We start from the raw sequence: 16,772 nt of genomic DNA on the forward strand, positions 1-16,772 counted from the left end.
TGTCCTGCTCTGCTTACAGTTTAACATGTATGTACAAAATTCAAAATAGTCAAAAATTAAAAAAAAAAAGCACTTGCACACTGCAAATATATATGCAGCGTGGTGGCATGCTATAGAGAGCAAGCATCAAATATAAATAGACAATAAACCAAACTTACAAAAATATTTTTTATTTTTATTAAAAAGCAGTACCAAAAGCAAATGTAAACACTAAGCTCAACTGTTCACAGAAGCAGGAGAGGACTACTCTCAAAGCAGTTACAATGATAGCAAATTAAATATCTCGGCACAACAACCAGTATTATTCTCAGACGCAAGTCACTTATCGGAGCCTGTCCCAGCGCCAGATGCTCGCATCATCACATACAGCTATAAGGATACTACTGTCCCTGCTGAAGCTGGTTTGTCGAATGGCAGCAGCACACTTTGGATGCGTAAGAGTGGTACACCTAATAAAAAAAAGATTCAGTGTTACATTCATGTTTCTCTTCATTCACTCTCACATGAATAATAGTATGATTACAAGGATGAGCACAGAAAACAGCATCAAAGTCTATATCACCCTCACATTATTATTTTTCCAAATTCCCTGAATGCAAGAACTTACTTTCCCAGCAACAACCTAATTTTTCTTTCATTAATTTCTAAAAATTATCAAGATCTAAAGGAAGATGTTTGTGTTTGCTTCACTTTAGTCTAAAGATGGGGATTCATATGAATGATGCACTTACATATTACCAAAGGAAAAGGGGGATTGACATGGAAAATTAATATGTGAAAGGAAAATATTATACCTTCTTGATATACAGTAGCCCCTCCATTTTCGCAGGGATCCCTTCCATACCCACCCACCCCCCCGCAAAAACGTAAAATCACTGGTATTCAAGACCAATTGGCTTGAATGGCGGCACACACCCCATTTTGTCCCCTTCCATTTGCCGCCCGCAAATGGCCGAGGGATGCAGATTCAAAGTCCGCAAAAACGGAGGGGTAACTGTACTTACTTTCCATGTTCAGATAATGAGTACACAATATATGAAATATACAGAAGTGTGCACCTACATATCAATCATATAGGGTAGCAAAAACTTAGTGTAAATGTGGACATAAGCCATAGGTTAAAGCCGGCAAAAGGTTAGCAGGAACCAAAGTCCTGCAGAGACTGCATCTATCACAAAATCAGGATAGTATATTGGTATACTATCAGCAGCAAAATAGACATAAAAAGGAGCTCGAGAGCAATACAAATAATCATGTGGTCAAGACAAAATAAGTAATTCTTTTGGTTAAGGGGTGCAAGAACAGACCAAGGGTGAAAATTTTCTTGGTGCAGAAATGAAAGATGGAATTCAGAAGACAAAAGTCATTGGCAGAAAGAGGTGAAACAAGTGACATACAGAGGACATATTAGACAGATGGTAAGAAGTAGAAATAAGGAGTATCTGAGGGTATGACATGTATTATTAGAGCTTGTTTTCTGATGTGCAAGATATCAGAAACCAAACCAAAAGTTACAAAATACAAGAAAAGAGATTCCATATAAACATTAGTTGTTGGTTTTTAACAGCACTGTTTGACAGTGAAATAAACTGCCTTGAAGAGTGGTGGCCTCTCCATTTTTGGAGGTCTTTTAACAGAGGTTGGATGGACATCTTTCATGAGTAATTTAGTTGTGTCTTCTTGCCCATCACAAGACTGCTCTTGTGACCCCTTCCAACTCTAAGCAATAAATGGTCAACACATACTGTTAGAATCCTGGTTGTATTCTACCAGATATATGCTTTATGTTCTGTTGGTGGGGATGATGGGGGTTGGGATGCTTTGCTAGGGCAGTTTAGTTAGAGCATGTAGGAGCTGAGCAGTGCCAGGTGGGTCTTATCTTAGTGGCCTTGGAGCTCTCTCTCACAGGCTTGGTATGCAGCTTAGAGCAAAGGGAATTGGGAGCTGAGGGGGGAGAGAGATGGGTGAAGAAGTAACGGTGAGAAGGAGGTGGGGATGTTCTTTTGCGCGCTTTTGGCTGGGGGTGGAGTAGACAAGCTTGGGGGTTTTAGCTATTGTTTCTGCTGGGAGGGGTCAGTCTCAGCTAAGACACTAAATGATGTGGAATTGCTGATTCTGGAGCTATCAATAAAGTTCTGTTTATTCTACATGAAGCTGACTGGTTGATTGTCTGGGATTCTGGCCCCTCATTCTGACACATACATATCTAAGGGCGAACATATAAAAGTAGATGGACGACATCAAGCTGAATTTGGGAATAAAACTGACAGCAGAATGTTCTACTAAAACATGTTTTGATTTCTCTTACAATTGTAAACATTCCAACATGCCATGATATCTATGCCTAAATCCATGAGTTAGTCAACTAGCAGAAACTTACTGAATCAATGGGAACTTAAACATTCCACTGATACAGAAGAATTATTCTATTTGGGGCTCACAATAGGATTTATCTCCTTTCTGTAATTCTTTCAAAATGAATTTTAAATAAACTTTTTGCTGTTCTCAAAAGTATATCTGGTTTTTAATCCCATAAGCAAGCCTCAGCCACAGACCTTGGGTGGTGCAGCTTTATAGTCTTTCTTTGAAACAGGTCTCAGTTGTTTTAATCATCATCATAATAGGCTAATGGAAATTTAAGTCCTCGTTCCACAGTGCCTACAAGCAAGAACCAAACACTCACTTGGCCTTATGAGGGTCTTCTACTTCTAAATCCCAAACGTAGAGTTTGCCAACTTGATTGCCCAGTGCCAGCATCTGGAAAAAACAAAAGATACACAAAGTCAATGTGTTGCAGTAACACACAGTGGTTTCCAACCTTTGGTCCTCCATTTGCTTTGGACTTCAGCTCCCAAAAGCCCCAGCCAACTTGGCCAACAGTCAAAATTATGGGAGCTGAAGTACAAATCATCTGGAGGACCAATGGTTGGGAACCACTGGTCTATACAGTAAGATGGAGGGAATCTGAGTGTGGTTGTTTAGTATGAGACACCACCAAAGCCTAGTAGATGACCACTTCCAAGATCAGCTTTACCACATCCAGCACCCTTCAGATGTGACATGGAGCATACAGTAATAAGGACAGTTCACTGGTGAGCATTTCCCAAGCACACTAAACTCAGTAAGTGTCACTATCAAGTTCCCTGAGCTTCTGCATTTGCCCACTTCTCTTAACTTCTCACATCATTCTCAACATTGAACATACTGACATGCAGTTACACAGGGAACATCCACTAAATCAGGATCAAAAGCACAAAACCTTCCATACATTAACTCACAGCAAGTTTCATCAGTCCCAGCCAGTACGATCAATGGCCAACGATTATGAGAGTTAACATCCATCAATATTATACTTTTTCCACTCCTACATTAAAACCCTGATTAACTTCTATATACTCCGTGTGGCTTTCCCACAGATTTTATGAACTATTACCCCATCTTAACTTGTATCCTCCATCTTGACACTTACCTTTTGCCAGAAATCCATTGAAAACCTCATATACCAAATATCACACTGACTGTAGTCAAACCGCCCTAGAATGGTCACATTAGACTCGCTGGGCTTAATTTTATCTATGTCATCTTCCATTTTGCCAGGCTTCCAGCATACAATGGCATTTTCACAGGACTGTGGAGGGAATGAAAAAAGTTCCAATATAAACCAGATGGCACTCCCACTTTTTCAACCTAACATTTGCAGAAATTTTACTGTGAGGAGTCAAATTATTATTAAAGACACAGGAAGATGGTATTCAATTGCATTTTGTATGTTCCTATTCCATCAGTTAAAGAGCTTTTAAGGCTTCCAAAAATCAAAATATAAAACTGTGAACATATTATTTTTAAAACAAAAAGCTGCATACCTTGGAAAGTATCAGATCTCCCAGCCATCGCACACAGTCTACATAATTCCTATGTATGTCTCTGGTAGAGAAGTCAGGAAAGTGGATTTTTTGAGAAACAAATGGTCTGAAGAAAGAGTGAACACATCCAATCAGCAACAAGGTAAAACTTGAGAAGATGGATAATTGGACTGGGATTCGATAATAGTGAATATTGGACTGGGATTCGATAATAGTCAATAATATACAAGCTCAACCAAGAGATACTGGCACAGTTCAGATAATCTTTTTAAAAATCATTTTAAGCCACCTTGACCCCCATCTTGGGAGACAGGTGGGATATACTGTATATACCCACGTATAAGTCTAGAAATTTTAGTCAAAAAAATTGATCCAAAAAAACTGAATCAACTTATCTATGGGTCAATGTAAATATTAACTTTTAACTCTTATTTAAAAAGGAGCCATCCCCTGGTAAGGAAAGAGTATAATCTGTTCTGGAAGCGGTGATCCCCCTTCAACTCTCTCATTCATCCAGCCTTTAGTATGAGCACAAACAATTGAGCTTGCTGGAATCTTGTAAGTTCTTTGGCATTGTTTTCCTTTCCTTTGTCCTTTAGATCCTGTGTTACATGCCTCTAAATTTTACCCTCAATTTATCCATGGGCCATGTAAAAATCCATAATTTTGGTCTCAAAACCTGCCCTCAATTCATACAAGTGACTGACTTACAGTCTAGTATGTATGGTAGATATGGTAACAATCTATAGCTTCTCAGTCCAGAACTGATGTGTGTCCACCTGTTCCATCCTCCTCATGTCTACTCAGTTTCAATGAGCATATTGATTTTTTTTGTAAAAAAATAAAATAAAGTAAAAAAAGACTGTCTCCTGTGACATCTAAACCAGAACCCTGTGGTTTAAAGACTCCCCCAGGGTATGAAATCAGTATCAAATCTTTTGGGAACTGTTACTGCAATGTGGCTCCATACGTCCCTCCTGCTTACAAAGCATTAAAAAAACTAATAAAATCCACTGATAACACTGTAAAGCTTGTCCTGTATCAAAAGAGAAAGTGGAATATCAGTATTTATACTGCAGTTCTATGGCCATTATATTGAGCATAAGCCCTTCTGAACGGAATTAGATGTATTTCTATCTAAAACACATGCAGGACAGTGCTGCCAAGTGCCTATACCTATAGTGACAAAGAAGTCAAAGGACAATTTAGAAGCTATCCCTTTTGAACGCATTGATAAGATATCAGTGAAGAGATTAAAAATGTACTAGAGGGGAGAAAACACATTCAATTCAGGACTGCCTTTACCTGTTAGTTTTGTTGGGATTGTATTCATAGGATTCCTTGATGGCATTTATCATCCTCTTTGAATTGATTCGCCAGAGTTTCAATGAGTGATCCATGCCACAAGACATGATTTTCTCACCAAGCAGGTCATAATCCTACATGCACAAAATGTAACAGCTTTTTAGGTTTTGCACCAAACATTACAATTGAATCAGACTAGAAGGCAAGACAACAACCACTGACGGCTGCACAGTGTGCTTCTACACTAAGGGCTCTTAATGTTACCAATTGAACGTCATTAGGCAGCTATTCCATCTTTAACAGAAGACAAAATAATCTGGACTCCATATAAAATTATCTGAATAGAATAGCATGATTGCACAACAAAGGCCTTATCTCGAAGTACCCAAAATCAATTACATTGTAATACTAGGCAATGAGATCTGTAGAGCTAATCTTGCTTCCATATTCCATTCCAACAAGCAATTTTCAGTTTGTTTGTCAAAGAAAAGTGTGAAATGAGAAGAAACTGGGAAGCAATGCATAGAACTTACTGCACTTAAAACTTCATCTCTGTGCCCTTCCACACCTCCAAATATTGCCACCAAAGTGTCTGTCTGAATGTTCCATAATCTTAGCGCATGATCTAGTAGAATAAATAAACAAGTTATATCATGGCATCAGCACATCTTGTGATTAGTTTCAGCAGCCATTTAACAGAAAATCACATTCTGATTAACTACACAGTTCATTTTATAAACGGTATACAAAAAAATATTGGTGATAGCAGCAACTTCAATCATGGCTAAGAAACTAGATTCATACAATAGCTTGTCTATACTTGCTATTTCTCATTTCTCAGTGTAACATTGATATGTATCCTTATTCAAGAAAGAGCAATGAAACATTAAATTTCTCTTGATGCTGTTTTTTTTAAGAGAATAACAGAACCCTGTTGCCCAAAGGAACCCTGTTCCTTTGGGCAACATCTCCTCTCACAGCAATAGCACATGAAACAGATCACTGGTGTAACATGATATAACATGCAGCATTCAGAAAACCATCATTAACTTAAATCCCTTTCACCTAACTCTCACGGAAACTCTCAGAGTAAATGTGACTATAATCTATATACAAAAACATTTGGAGCAAAGGTTTCTAGTTAGAATTATGTTTATTTTGTTCTCATCTGGAGTACTGCTTTACTGAAAAAGTAAAAAATCATCTTCCAAAGATAAAGATATATACCCATTTTTAAATCTACCATCAGTACATGTAGTACATTACAGAATTGTACACAAACAGGCACTGCTCCAAAGGAACTCACAATCTAATGGAGACGCTATAATGCCAAATCACAATTTAACAAATCTTGGAGAGCTTTGGAGTCAAAAACATTATTCTGGTGCAACTGCTAGAAGAATGGAAACACAGGCTTCTGGGTTTACACCAGGGGTAGGCAACCTTTTTGAGCCGGGGGCCGGGTTGCTGTCCCTCAGACAACTGGGGGACTGGACTCAAAATGGCGCCTGGAGCGGCACGAAGCTGCAGCAGGGGCGGCAATCGGCGGCAGGACCGATCCCAAGGCCTCACCGGGCCGGATCCGGGCCGTAGGTTGCCAACCCCTGGTTTACACTAACCAGAACTTCTGGTTAAACCAAGACCTCTGGATAAATTAAACCAGATTTATGTAACCTGGTATTCCTCTCCCCGCAAATGATTTGAACTACAACTCCATGATCCAGAATCATTTGCCATGCTGGTTGGGGTTTATAAGGGAGTTGTGGCCCAGAATATCTGGAAGATTCCTGGTTGCCTACCACTGGTTTAAACTATGATTTGTTCACACAAGGCAGGATCAGTAACAAGTTCATCAGACAACAGCAAAACAAGATTTAAACACAGATGCTTAGAAGCTCTCACAAATCCAAGCTATGCCCTGACTGATCTTGTAATGCTGAACTATTACACTGTTTATTTCCAAAATCACCCCAAATAGTAGTGAATAAAGAGGTAATGGAGGAAACTACAAGCGCAAATGCTATTACAGTATGTGTTTTCAGTGCTAATTTGTCAAAACATGTTGACAAAATATGTGAAAAATTATTACTTTTTGTAACATGTCTTCATTTGGCATTAATGGAAGGTTTCTGGTCTTTTTTGATGCTACCCTACTTCTCCCCTCCTCTCTCCTTGTGTTCTAACAGAAGTAGTCCATTAACAGACTATTGCTCATACCTTTGCTTACAGACAAAAGAAGATTTGGATCCCTGGGGTGAAATTTCAGTTCATTGATTGCATTGCCATGGCCCACGTAGTGCTACAACAAAATTCATAGATTAGGTTATTACCTTCAACACAACTCCGTATTTCACATTTAAATTCAGAGAAATGGTTTAAAACATAGTACGCTTCTTCTGCCAACTTACCTTTATGCACTGCATTGTAATAGGATTAATTATCCTAATAATGCCTCTAGATCCAGCAACAGCCAAAAGGGGATGGCTTGTGTTGCTATCATAGGTCCAAGCACAAGTATAAAAGTTTTCATCTGCCTGAAGAGTACAGTTAAGGTCTATACATGCAGCTGTATAATTGTTTATTGCCCATCAAATATTAGACAACAATTTAAAACATGCCCATCCCCCCCCAAAAAAAACCCACTTGACTCACAATTTCAAAAAAAGTCAATGATGCTGGTTTTTGTTATGTTTTTTGGAAAAGCACAGTTTATTCCTTAATTGTTTTTATGCAAGATTTTGCATTTGGCACACAAAGTAAATAGAAGACAGTGATCAATTACGTAAACTGAATCTGCTGCATAATCATCCACTAAAAATACAATACAAATCCCATAACTTTAGGGCAGAGGTGGTAATTAAACAGATAAACTGAGGATTTTTAGGCAGGGGTGGTAATATAGAGAAAGTATAAAGTGATGAAAGCCACATATAACTCATTCATCAATATATATTAAAATGCAAAGGTATAGCCATGTTAGTTTGGAAAATCAGTACGGAAAAGGATCTCATAGCACCTTTCAGACTAACTGAAAGAAAGAGGTTAATAGCATGAGATTTCACTGACTTCAGCCTACTTCTTCAGATGCATGTTTGGTTCTCCACTCCAAACATGCATCTGAGGAAGTAGGCTGAAATCTACGAAAGCTCATGCTACCAACTTCTTTCTTTCAGTTAGTTTCAAAGTTGCTACGAGATCTTTCTGCATGTATTAAAATGTTGTGTTCACAATCTTAATAACAATAATAATAATAATAATAAAATATTTATTTGTATCTCGCCTCTCCCTTATGAGGATGGAGGCGGGTTTGAACAGAGCCTTGATAAGGTACTCACTTTAGACCCCTGACTACTAAACAGATTTTACTAAGGCATTCAGAATATTAAACAACATGTAATAATAATAATAATAATAATAATAATAATGAACTTTTATTTATATCCTGTCTACTCCAATTAGGACCGAGGCAGTTTACAGTAAATAGTCTGAGATGTTACTGAGATGTGTTGGCTTAAATAGGGATGTTATTATAACTGATTATTATAACAGCATACACTGTTAACTTTATGAAGTGGGCCACTCTTAAAGATGGGCTGAGAGAATATGCCTTGCTCGACACCACAGGACATCATGTGTCCTAACAGTGATGACATTAACCTCTTGGGAACACGCTGATCAGATTTCACTGAATAGGAAACAGATAGGCAGGCACATGCTGCTCCCCGCTGTGGTTATATCAAAATAAGGAGACAGAGATGAAGAAACTGATCAGTAGGGAACGGAAATGGACACAACACTGGGCAGAGAGAGGCCACTGAGCAGGGGGATCCCAGATGCAATGTAGCAGATCAATATTTATTTGGTGAACTTACTCTTGATTAGAACCTCTTTGAATTGGGTCCCACTGACCAAGGAAATCTCTAAGAACACAAGAAGGACCAGAGGCCTGTCTGGTTTATAATTTTGTTCCCATAGCAGCCAATCTTTCGGCCTCTGAGGGAGAGAGAAGGCTGGCCCAGTACCATCAGGGGCTAGCCTGAAGAAAGAGGTTCCTCCCTCCCTAACTGTCATCTTTCAGCCTCTGAGGGAGAGAGAAGGCTGGCCCAGTACCATCAGGGGCTAGCATGAAGAAAGAGGTTCCTCCCTCCCTAACTGTCATCTTTCGGCCTCTGAGGGAGAGAGAAGGCTGGCCCAGTACCATCAGGGGCTAGCCTGAAGAAAGAGGTTCCTCCCTCCCTAACTGTCATCTTTCGGCCTCTGAGGGAGAGAGAAGGCTGGCCCAGTACCATCAGGGGCTAGCATGAAGAAAGAGGTTCCTCCCTCCCTAACTGTCATCTTTCGGCCTCTGAGGGAGAGAGAAGGCTGGCCCAGTACCATCAGGGGCTAGCCTGAAGAAAGAGGTTCCTCCCTCCCTAACTGTCATCTTTCGGCCTCTGAGGGAGAGAGAAGGCTGGCCCAGTACCATCAGGGGCTAGCCTGAAGAAAGAGGTTCCTCCCTCCCTAACTGTCATCTTTCGGCCTCTGAGGGAGAGAGAAGGCTGGCCCAGTACCATCAGGGGCTAGCCTGAAGAAAGAGGTTCCTCCCTCCCTAACTGTCATCTTTCGGCCTCTGAGGGAGAGAGAAGGCTGGCCCAGTACCATCAGGGGCTAGCCTGAAGAAAGAGGTTCCTCCCTCCCTAACTGTCATCTTTCGGCCTCTGAGGGAGAGAGAAGGCTGCCCCAGTACCATCAGGGGCTAGCCTGAAGAAAGAGGCTCCTCCCTCCCTAACTGTCATCTTTCGGCCTCTGAGGGAGAGAGTAGGCTGGCCCAGTTCCACCAGGGGCTAGCCTGAAGAAGAAGAGCCCTCCCTCCGGTCCATCTGCCTTGGTCCAGGCCTCAGAGGGAGAGAAGAAGGCTGGACCTGATTCCCTCCCCCCTCACCATTCCCTTCTCCTTTTGTGTCGTGTCTTTTAGATTGTAAGCCTGTGGGCAGGGAACTGTCTGTTATCCCCTCTATTGTAAACCGCTCGGATTCCCAGTGATTGGGCGGTATATAAATAAAACCTATTATTATTATTATTATTATTATTATTATTATTATTATTATCCTTTATTTATAAAGCGCTGTAAATTTACACAGCGCTGTACATTCAATCTTTTTAATTGGACGGTTCCCTGCCCTCAGGCTTACAATCTAGAAAGACATGACACAGAGGGAGTGGTGGTGGGGAAGGGGCATCTCTAGTAGGATAATACATATAAAATACATAGCAATACAGGAAATGATTCAATAAAACAGGCAAGAAAAGAACATATATCCTTATGATAACTCTGGGCAACTGTTAGGGGTTTGAAGGCTACATTGGCAAACAAGGAAACTTTAGAGAGCTGCACTCACTGCCCCATCATTTTTTACAAAGTCAAAAAATTTTCCCCAAAACACATTCTGAAGTAGGGAAAACTATTTTGCTGTGTTTTGCCCTTCCTCCCACCATTTTAGGCTTAGAAGAAGCCATTTTTTTCATCAGGAAGTAATCTTTCTGGGTCACTTCTTGTTATTAAAAGGGAATGACAAAAGTAGAGAAATTGTGCCACACAGCCCCCAAAGGGCAACTGGGAGCAAAAAAAATTGGGAAAGGGGGTCTGGGGGTCTCTGGGAACCTCACACAGCCTGCAAGTGGCATTTTCCCCATCTCTGGCTTATGGGAACTCAAGAAAATGAACATAATACCACTTCATGTTCCCCTGCAACTGGTACCAGCACTGGAGAGAATACATGTTTTTATGAACAGTAGCAAAGACTAAGCAATAGTCTTAAAGCTATGCTATATTGTGGTCATCATTAGGCCTGAAGAGAAAGAGCCCTCCCCTCCCTCCTTCCAACTGTCATCTTCTGGCCTGGGAAGGAGCGAAAGGACAGGCCCAAAGCCATTGGGCCTGAAGAGGAAGAGCCGGCCTCAATTAAGAAAAAGAGCCCTCCCTCTGGTCCATCTGCCTTGGTCCAGGCCTCAGAGGGACAGAAGAATGCTGGACCCGATCCCCTTCCCCCCCTCACCATTCGCTTCTCCTTTTGTGTTGTGTCTTTTAGATTGTAAGCCTGAGGGTAGCGAACTGTCTATTATACCCTCTGTTGTAAACCGCTTGGATTCCCAGTGATTGGGCGGCATATAAATAAATCCTATCATCATCATCATCACCACCACCACCACCACCATTATTACATCTTGGGAAGGTGAATGTCACAGTTTAAAAGCAGCAAGTGCTTTCTTTTATTGTCCCAAATCTCCCTCTACTAAACTGCATTGGATCATCTTAGTTTCTTTAGTGAGACAGAATTTTAAAAAAAAACACCCTCTCTATCCATTTTCTCCAAACAATACAAATTGTATACCTCTCTATCCTGTCCCCTCCCCCATTCCCATCTTTTTGGCTTTTAAAAACTAAAGAGTTCCAAACCTTTTTAGATTTTACTCACAGAAATTTTGCTCCTAGCTTCTGGGTTGCCATCTCCTGTATGTTTTCCAACTCCACAATACCCTTTTTCAGCATGGTGACCAGAACAGTTCACAATATTCAAAATGTGGTCACACCATAAATTTATATAAGGACAGTATGATCCTGGCAGTTTTATTTCAATACCTTTCCTAAGACCAATATCGTATGTGCCCTCCCTCCCCTTTTATTTTACAGCACCTACAAAGTTAATATTTTCATCTAGTTATAAGCTTCTCTGAAAACAATCCCAGAAATTTAAGAAAGGATACATCAGCATCCACATAGGACTGCAATAACCGTATCTCTCCTTGGGAGTGGCATTCATACAGAGTAACCTAGAGGCAGACAAAAGGAAAGACATTAAGATAATTCTTAACACATATTGGTGAAACATTAAACCATATTTCCCAACTCACTTTTCCCTCTCTTCTATTGTGGATGGGCAGAGAATAAAAACAGCACAATATGTTATCAAGGCAGTAACTTGCTTTATTGATCCACATCCCCATCCACCTTTTATAACTCTGGTTTTATTGTTGTTGTGCATTTTCAAATCATTTCTGACTTATGGCAATCCTAAAGTGAACATATCAAAGCATTTACCTGACAAGATTTGTTCAAAGGGAGTTTGCCATTGCTTTCTTCTGAAGCTGAGAGGGTGACTTGCCTAAGGTCAACCAATGAGCTTTCATAGCCAATTGAAGATTCAGACTCTAGGCTCCCTGCAGTCTTACTCCAACACTTAAGCCACTACAGTGCACTGGCTCTCATGGGTCTCAATGACCGATCTGCATTTACAATGTATTATGAGGCCAGTAACTTGCTCAAACTGTACTGTCCTCATCCCTGTCCACCTCTTATGTCATTAATTTGGCTTTATTTCCATGCTCATATTCAAGGAGCAGACATGCTCACAGGACAGCTCTGGCTCCCAAGAAGTTGATAAACATGTAGTTACAAGATGTCCCACTATTTGAGCAGCTTCAAAATCAGGGCCAGAGAGGGCATATTTAAAATTAACCAGAGAAATATTTGCTATAGCTGCATGTCCAGTATAATAGATATGGCATTTTCAAGTCCAAAGTAGACCAGACTCTGTTGCATAGTCAGTTGAATCACTGGGGTCAGTTAGAAATTCCAGTTACAATTTTAGCCAGCTGCAAAAGCCTGGTTTGCACTATACTGTTCTTTTCCCTCACATATGATTCAACTCTTACAATCAGAAATACAGTATTGCTTGGCTTTTGGAAACACACACACAAGCTGTTGTAGTAGTTCTCAGTATTGGAACTCAAAATCTTGGTTGACTACATCTCCCAGAAACTCTGCACTGGTCATGGTGGCTGGGATATCTGAAGTTGGTCCAACAGCATCCAGGAGCCAACATTTGAAAAGCAGAAAGCAAATCAAGAAGGAATGACAAGGAAGATTAACTCAGTTATATCACTCACTCTGTTGCTGCCAACAGTGGCAAATACCAGGGGATCACCTTCCTTGCTGTGCCAGTTGAACTGTACCCCAAACAATGGCTGACCATGATCTTCCTAAAAAGGAAAGAGATCTAACTAAGAGTCAAATTACAAAACCTGTATATTTTCTCTTTTCTAATGTCTTTTTTTTAAACTCTAAGAATGATAAATACATCAGTCCTCACTGCCTAATCCCTCCAATCAACAATATTATAGCAATAAAATGAAGTATAACTATATATATATGCAGTATCAAATTATCTATAAATTACAAATATTTAGTAGAACTATGATTAGCTGTTCCATTTCTATATTAATACCGACTTTGCCCAGAATCCAGTTGATCAGTTGGAGAACCATCTTCAACATTTAGTTCTTAAAAATACATTTAAAATGGGTACCAGGATGCTACTAAGTTATGCTCCTTTAGTCCTTGTCCAACCACAAGAAAATAGCTGGTTAATTTTTCTGTAGGTGTAACAGACCATATTCAAATATGAGATTAATTTATGTTTCACATACACCTTTTGAAGGTAATGGTATACATGACATTTTTAATAATTATATGCATGAAATTACAAAATTTGTGTAAACTGAACTATCAGAAAGCAGCGGTGTCACTGTCTCAGCCGCCCATGTGGACAATTTCAGATTTTCGGACAATGGATACTCAATTTGTACCGATTTTTAGATTTGTTTCCCAATTAATTTTACATTCCATGTAGTTACCAGTCCTTCATAAACTTGCTAGAACTGGCAGGAATTGAAAACCAACATCTGGAGGGCTGCGGTTTGCCCAACCGTGGCCATAGAAAACAGGCTTAATGATAGGGCTCAGTTTATGGCAACTCCTTACATGCAAGCCTCCATGTTTTCTAAATACAAAAACTGGTGACTACTAGCTCCATCATAGTCACATTGGTAGATAACAGAACTCTTCATTTTGAAACAAAACACCAGATTATTTAGGCCTTGGTTTGATCCAATAAAGCTGTTCTTAGTCAAGTTGAGTTGGGCAAACCTGTGTCCCACCAGATGCTGTTGGCTCACAACGCCCAACAGTCCCAGATAGCATTGCCAATAGGTACCTTTAGGCTGTTTACACATTTGAAGGAATATTTGCATTTCTTGGACTTCCATTTGCCTTTCCCCCAGCTTTTTCTTCCCGGAGCATTGGGTGTGTTTGTGGGAGTGTCGGGACGCTCTGTATTAGTTCCGCTCTCTATGCTTACAGCGTCATCCTGCAAATATAAAAACAGTCTGGCTTCAAAAGAAGAAATCGAGAGTAAGAGTTACAGCAACAGGAAACTAACTTGCTGAAGGACAGAACTATCCTCCCTAAGACCCATCCCAACTCCTTCTTGAGAGGTCTTTAAACTGAGGCTGGATGGCCATTTGTTGGGGGTGCTTTGACTGAGAGTTCCTGCATGGCAGAATGGGGTTTGGCTGGATGGCCTTGCGGTCTCTTCCAACTCCATGATTCTGTGATTCTATGAGTCACTCTCTTAGTCTCAGGGAAAGGCAATGGCAAACTCCCCTCTGAACAAATCTTGCCAAGAAAAACCCAGGATAGGGTCACCAAAAGTAGGAAACTGCTTGAGGGCAGACAATATGCAGAACCTATCATCCAAGAATCACAGAGTTGGAAGAAAGCACAAGGGCCATCCAGTCTAAATTGCGATTATGGCATTGCCTTCTAGATGTTCACAGACCCTCTGTTTAATGATCTGCTCCAGAATCTTTCCTGGGATTGATCTCAGACTAACTGGCGATAATTGTTGGGAACCTCTTTTCCCCTTTTTGAAGATGGGGACAACGTTTGCCCTCCTCCAGTCTGCTGGGATTCTCCTGTTCTCCGGTTCTTCTAATGCATGCACTTTACGAGCTTCTTTGCAAGAATGCCACTGGGGACCTTGTCAAAAGCCTTACTGGAACAGAGATATGCTACATCCACAGCATTCCCTCCGTCGCTTGCCCATAGAGAATCCACACTTGCCCATAGAGAAGGCATGCTTGCCCATAGGGAACCACTGGGGAACACTTGCCCACTGAGAATCCGCTTCTATTGACGCAGCCTAGGATCGCATTGGCCTTTTTGGCTGCAGCATCACACTGTCGGCTCGTGTTCGGTTCCAACCCCAAGGAAGGCTCCCGTGAGGATGAAACGGGGAAAGGGCTGGGCCCTGGGGACCCCCTCGCCACAAAATGGAGGCCCTCCCCAAATGGCTCACGTTCTCGTCCCCGGAGAGGTCTCCAGGGTTGCTGTTCTCGTCGCTGCTCAGCTTCTGCTTCTTGGCCGGCATCTCGGCTCCGCTTCCCGCCGCGGTGGCTGCTCCTTCGCCCGCTTCGCCTCCGCCTCCGCCGCCAGCCCTCCCGCCTCCTCCGCCTCCTCCGCCTCTGACTCTCCTCTCAGACATCTTCGCCGGCTGCGGCCGTAAACCGCGGGAGGAAAGCGCCCTCGGACAAAATTTGCCACACCGACGTAAAGCGCGCCCGGGCCTTTTTCCCCTCCCTTGTCCCTTCTCACAAGTGTCGCAAAAGCCGAACGCCCTCAAGAAGCCACACTGCTGAAAAATGAGGCTTCTTTGGAGCGCGGGCAAACCCGGCTTTCTCCACCGTAAAGCGCGGAAGCGCGGACGGTGTCGACTGTCGTAAATCTGTTGGAAAACAAAGGAGAGGTTTCTTTGAAAAGCTGAGCGAGGGTGGCTTCTCAGCTAAGCTACTCTTGACGTAAAGCGCGGCCGTCCTGTTTCTTGCCAAGTGTCGTAAAAGCGGACCACCGCAACGACGCACTGCTGAAAAGAGAGGAAAAAGGAAGAGATCCATTGGGGAAGAGAGCTCCGCCCACCAAGCGCTTCTCGGCTTAGCCACGCCGACGTCAAGTGCGGCCGGCCTTTTCCTTGCCGCCAAGTGTCGTAAAGGCCAAAGCCCTCCAAGCCACACTGCTGAAAAGAAAACCAAAAGAAAACAGGGGAGCTTATTTTAAAAAAGAGGCGCAGTCGGGAGTGAAAGGCAGTGTTGCCTAGTGGTTTGAGGGTTGGATTATGACTGTGGAGAGCAGGGTTCGAATCCCACTGGGTGGCCCTGGGCAAGAAGTCACACTCTCTCAGCCTCCTCAGGGGAAGAAGGCAATGGAAAACCTCCCTTGAACAAGCCTTGCCAAGAAAACCCCATGATAGGGCCTACTTTAGAGTCACCATAAGTCAGAAATGACTTATAAACTACAAATCCCAAGATTCCATAGGTCAAAAGCCACAGGACTCAGAAGTGAAACAATAGCAATGCTGGTGCCTTGATTGTGAGTTCCTGCATGGCAGGGGGTTGGGCTGGGTGGCCCCAGACACAGGTCTCTTCCAAGTTCTCTATGGCTCTAAACCCATGGTTTTTGGGCCACAAAATCCAGCCTATTGTCGCAAGGAGAGAAACAAGACGACCGTAGAAAACTGCCTTTTTATTTTATTTTATATTGAAACTAAACTTCATACATATACATTTTTAACAATACATACATAATTCCATATATATATATATATATTTTTTTTTTTTTTCCCTGCATTCTATTACAACTTGGTGAAGCATATTTTATACCCGCCTCAGGGCTCCCCTTCTTCCCCAGAGCCATTTTCACCCTTATATTCCAGCCAGAATATAATATACAAT

At 41.6% G+C, this 16,772-nt stretch overlaps 1 protein-coding gene across 1 annotated transcript; it reads right to left on the bottom strand.

Moving 5' to 3' along the window:
* Nucleotides 1-154: 154 nt before the first annotated feature.
* On the bottom strand, nt 155-15,529 carry LOC149320082 (polycomb protein EED). Its single transcript, XM_089508269.1, has 12 exons — nt 15,344-15,529; nt 14,201-14,353; nt 13,095-13,187; nt 11,913-11,978; nt 7,577-7,702; nt 7,386-7,467; nt 5,702-5,793; nt 5,169-5,302; nt 3,864-3,969; nt 3,470-3,628; nt 2,684-2,757; nt 155-449 (listed from the first exon to the last, which is right to left on the bottom strand). Exons 1-12 carry the CDS (start codon nt 15,527-15,529, stop codon nt 323-325), a joined length of 1,398 nt encoding a protein of 465 aa, XP_089364395.1. The 3' UTR covers nt 155-322.
* Nucleotides 15,530-16,772: the final 1,243 nt, after the last annotated feature.

Source organism: Sceloporus occidentalis, unplaced genomic scaffold, assembly GCF_023333645.1.
Source record: "Sceloporus occidentalis isolate IW3139 unplaced genomic scaffold, rSceOcc1.0.p SCAF_2, whole genome shotgun sequence".
Taxonomy (NCBI): Eukaryota; Metazoa; Chordata; class Lepidosauria; order Squamata; family Phrynosomatidae; genus Sceloporus; species Sceloporus occidentalis.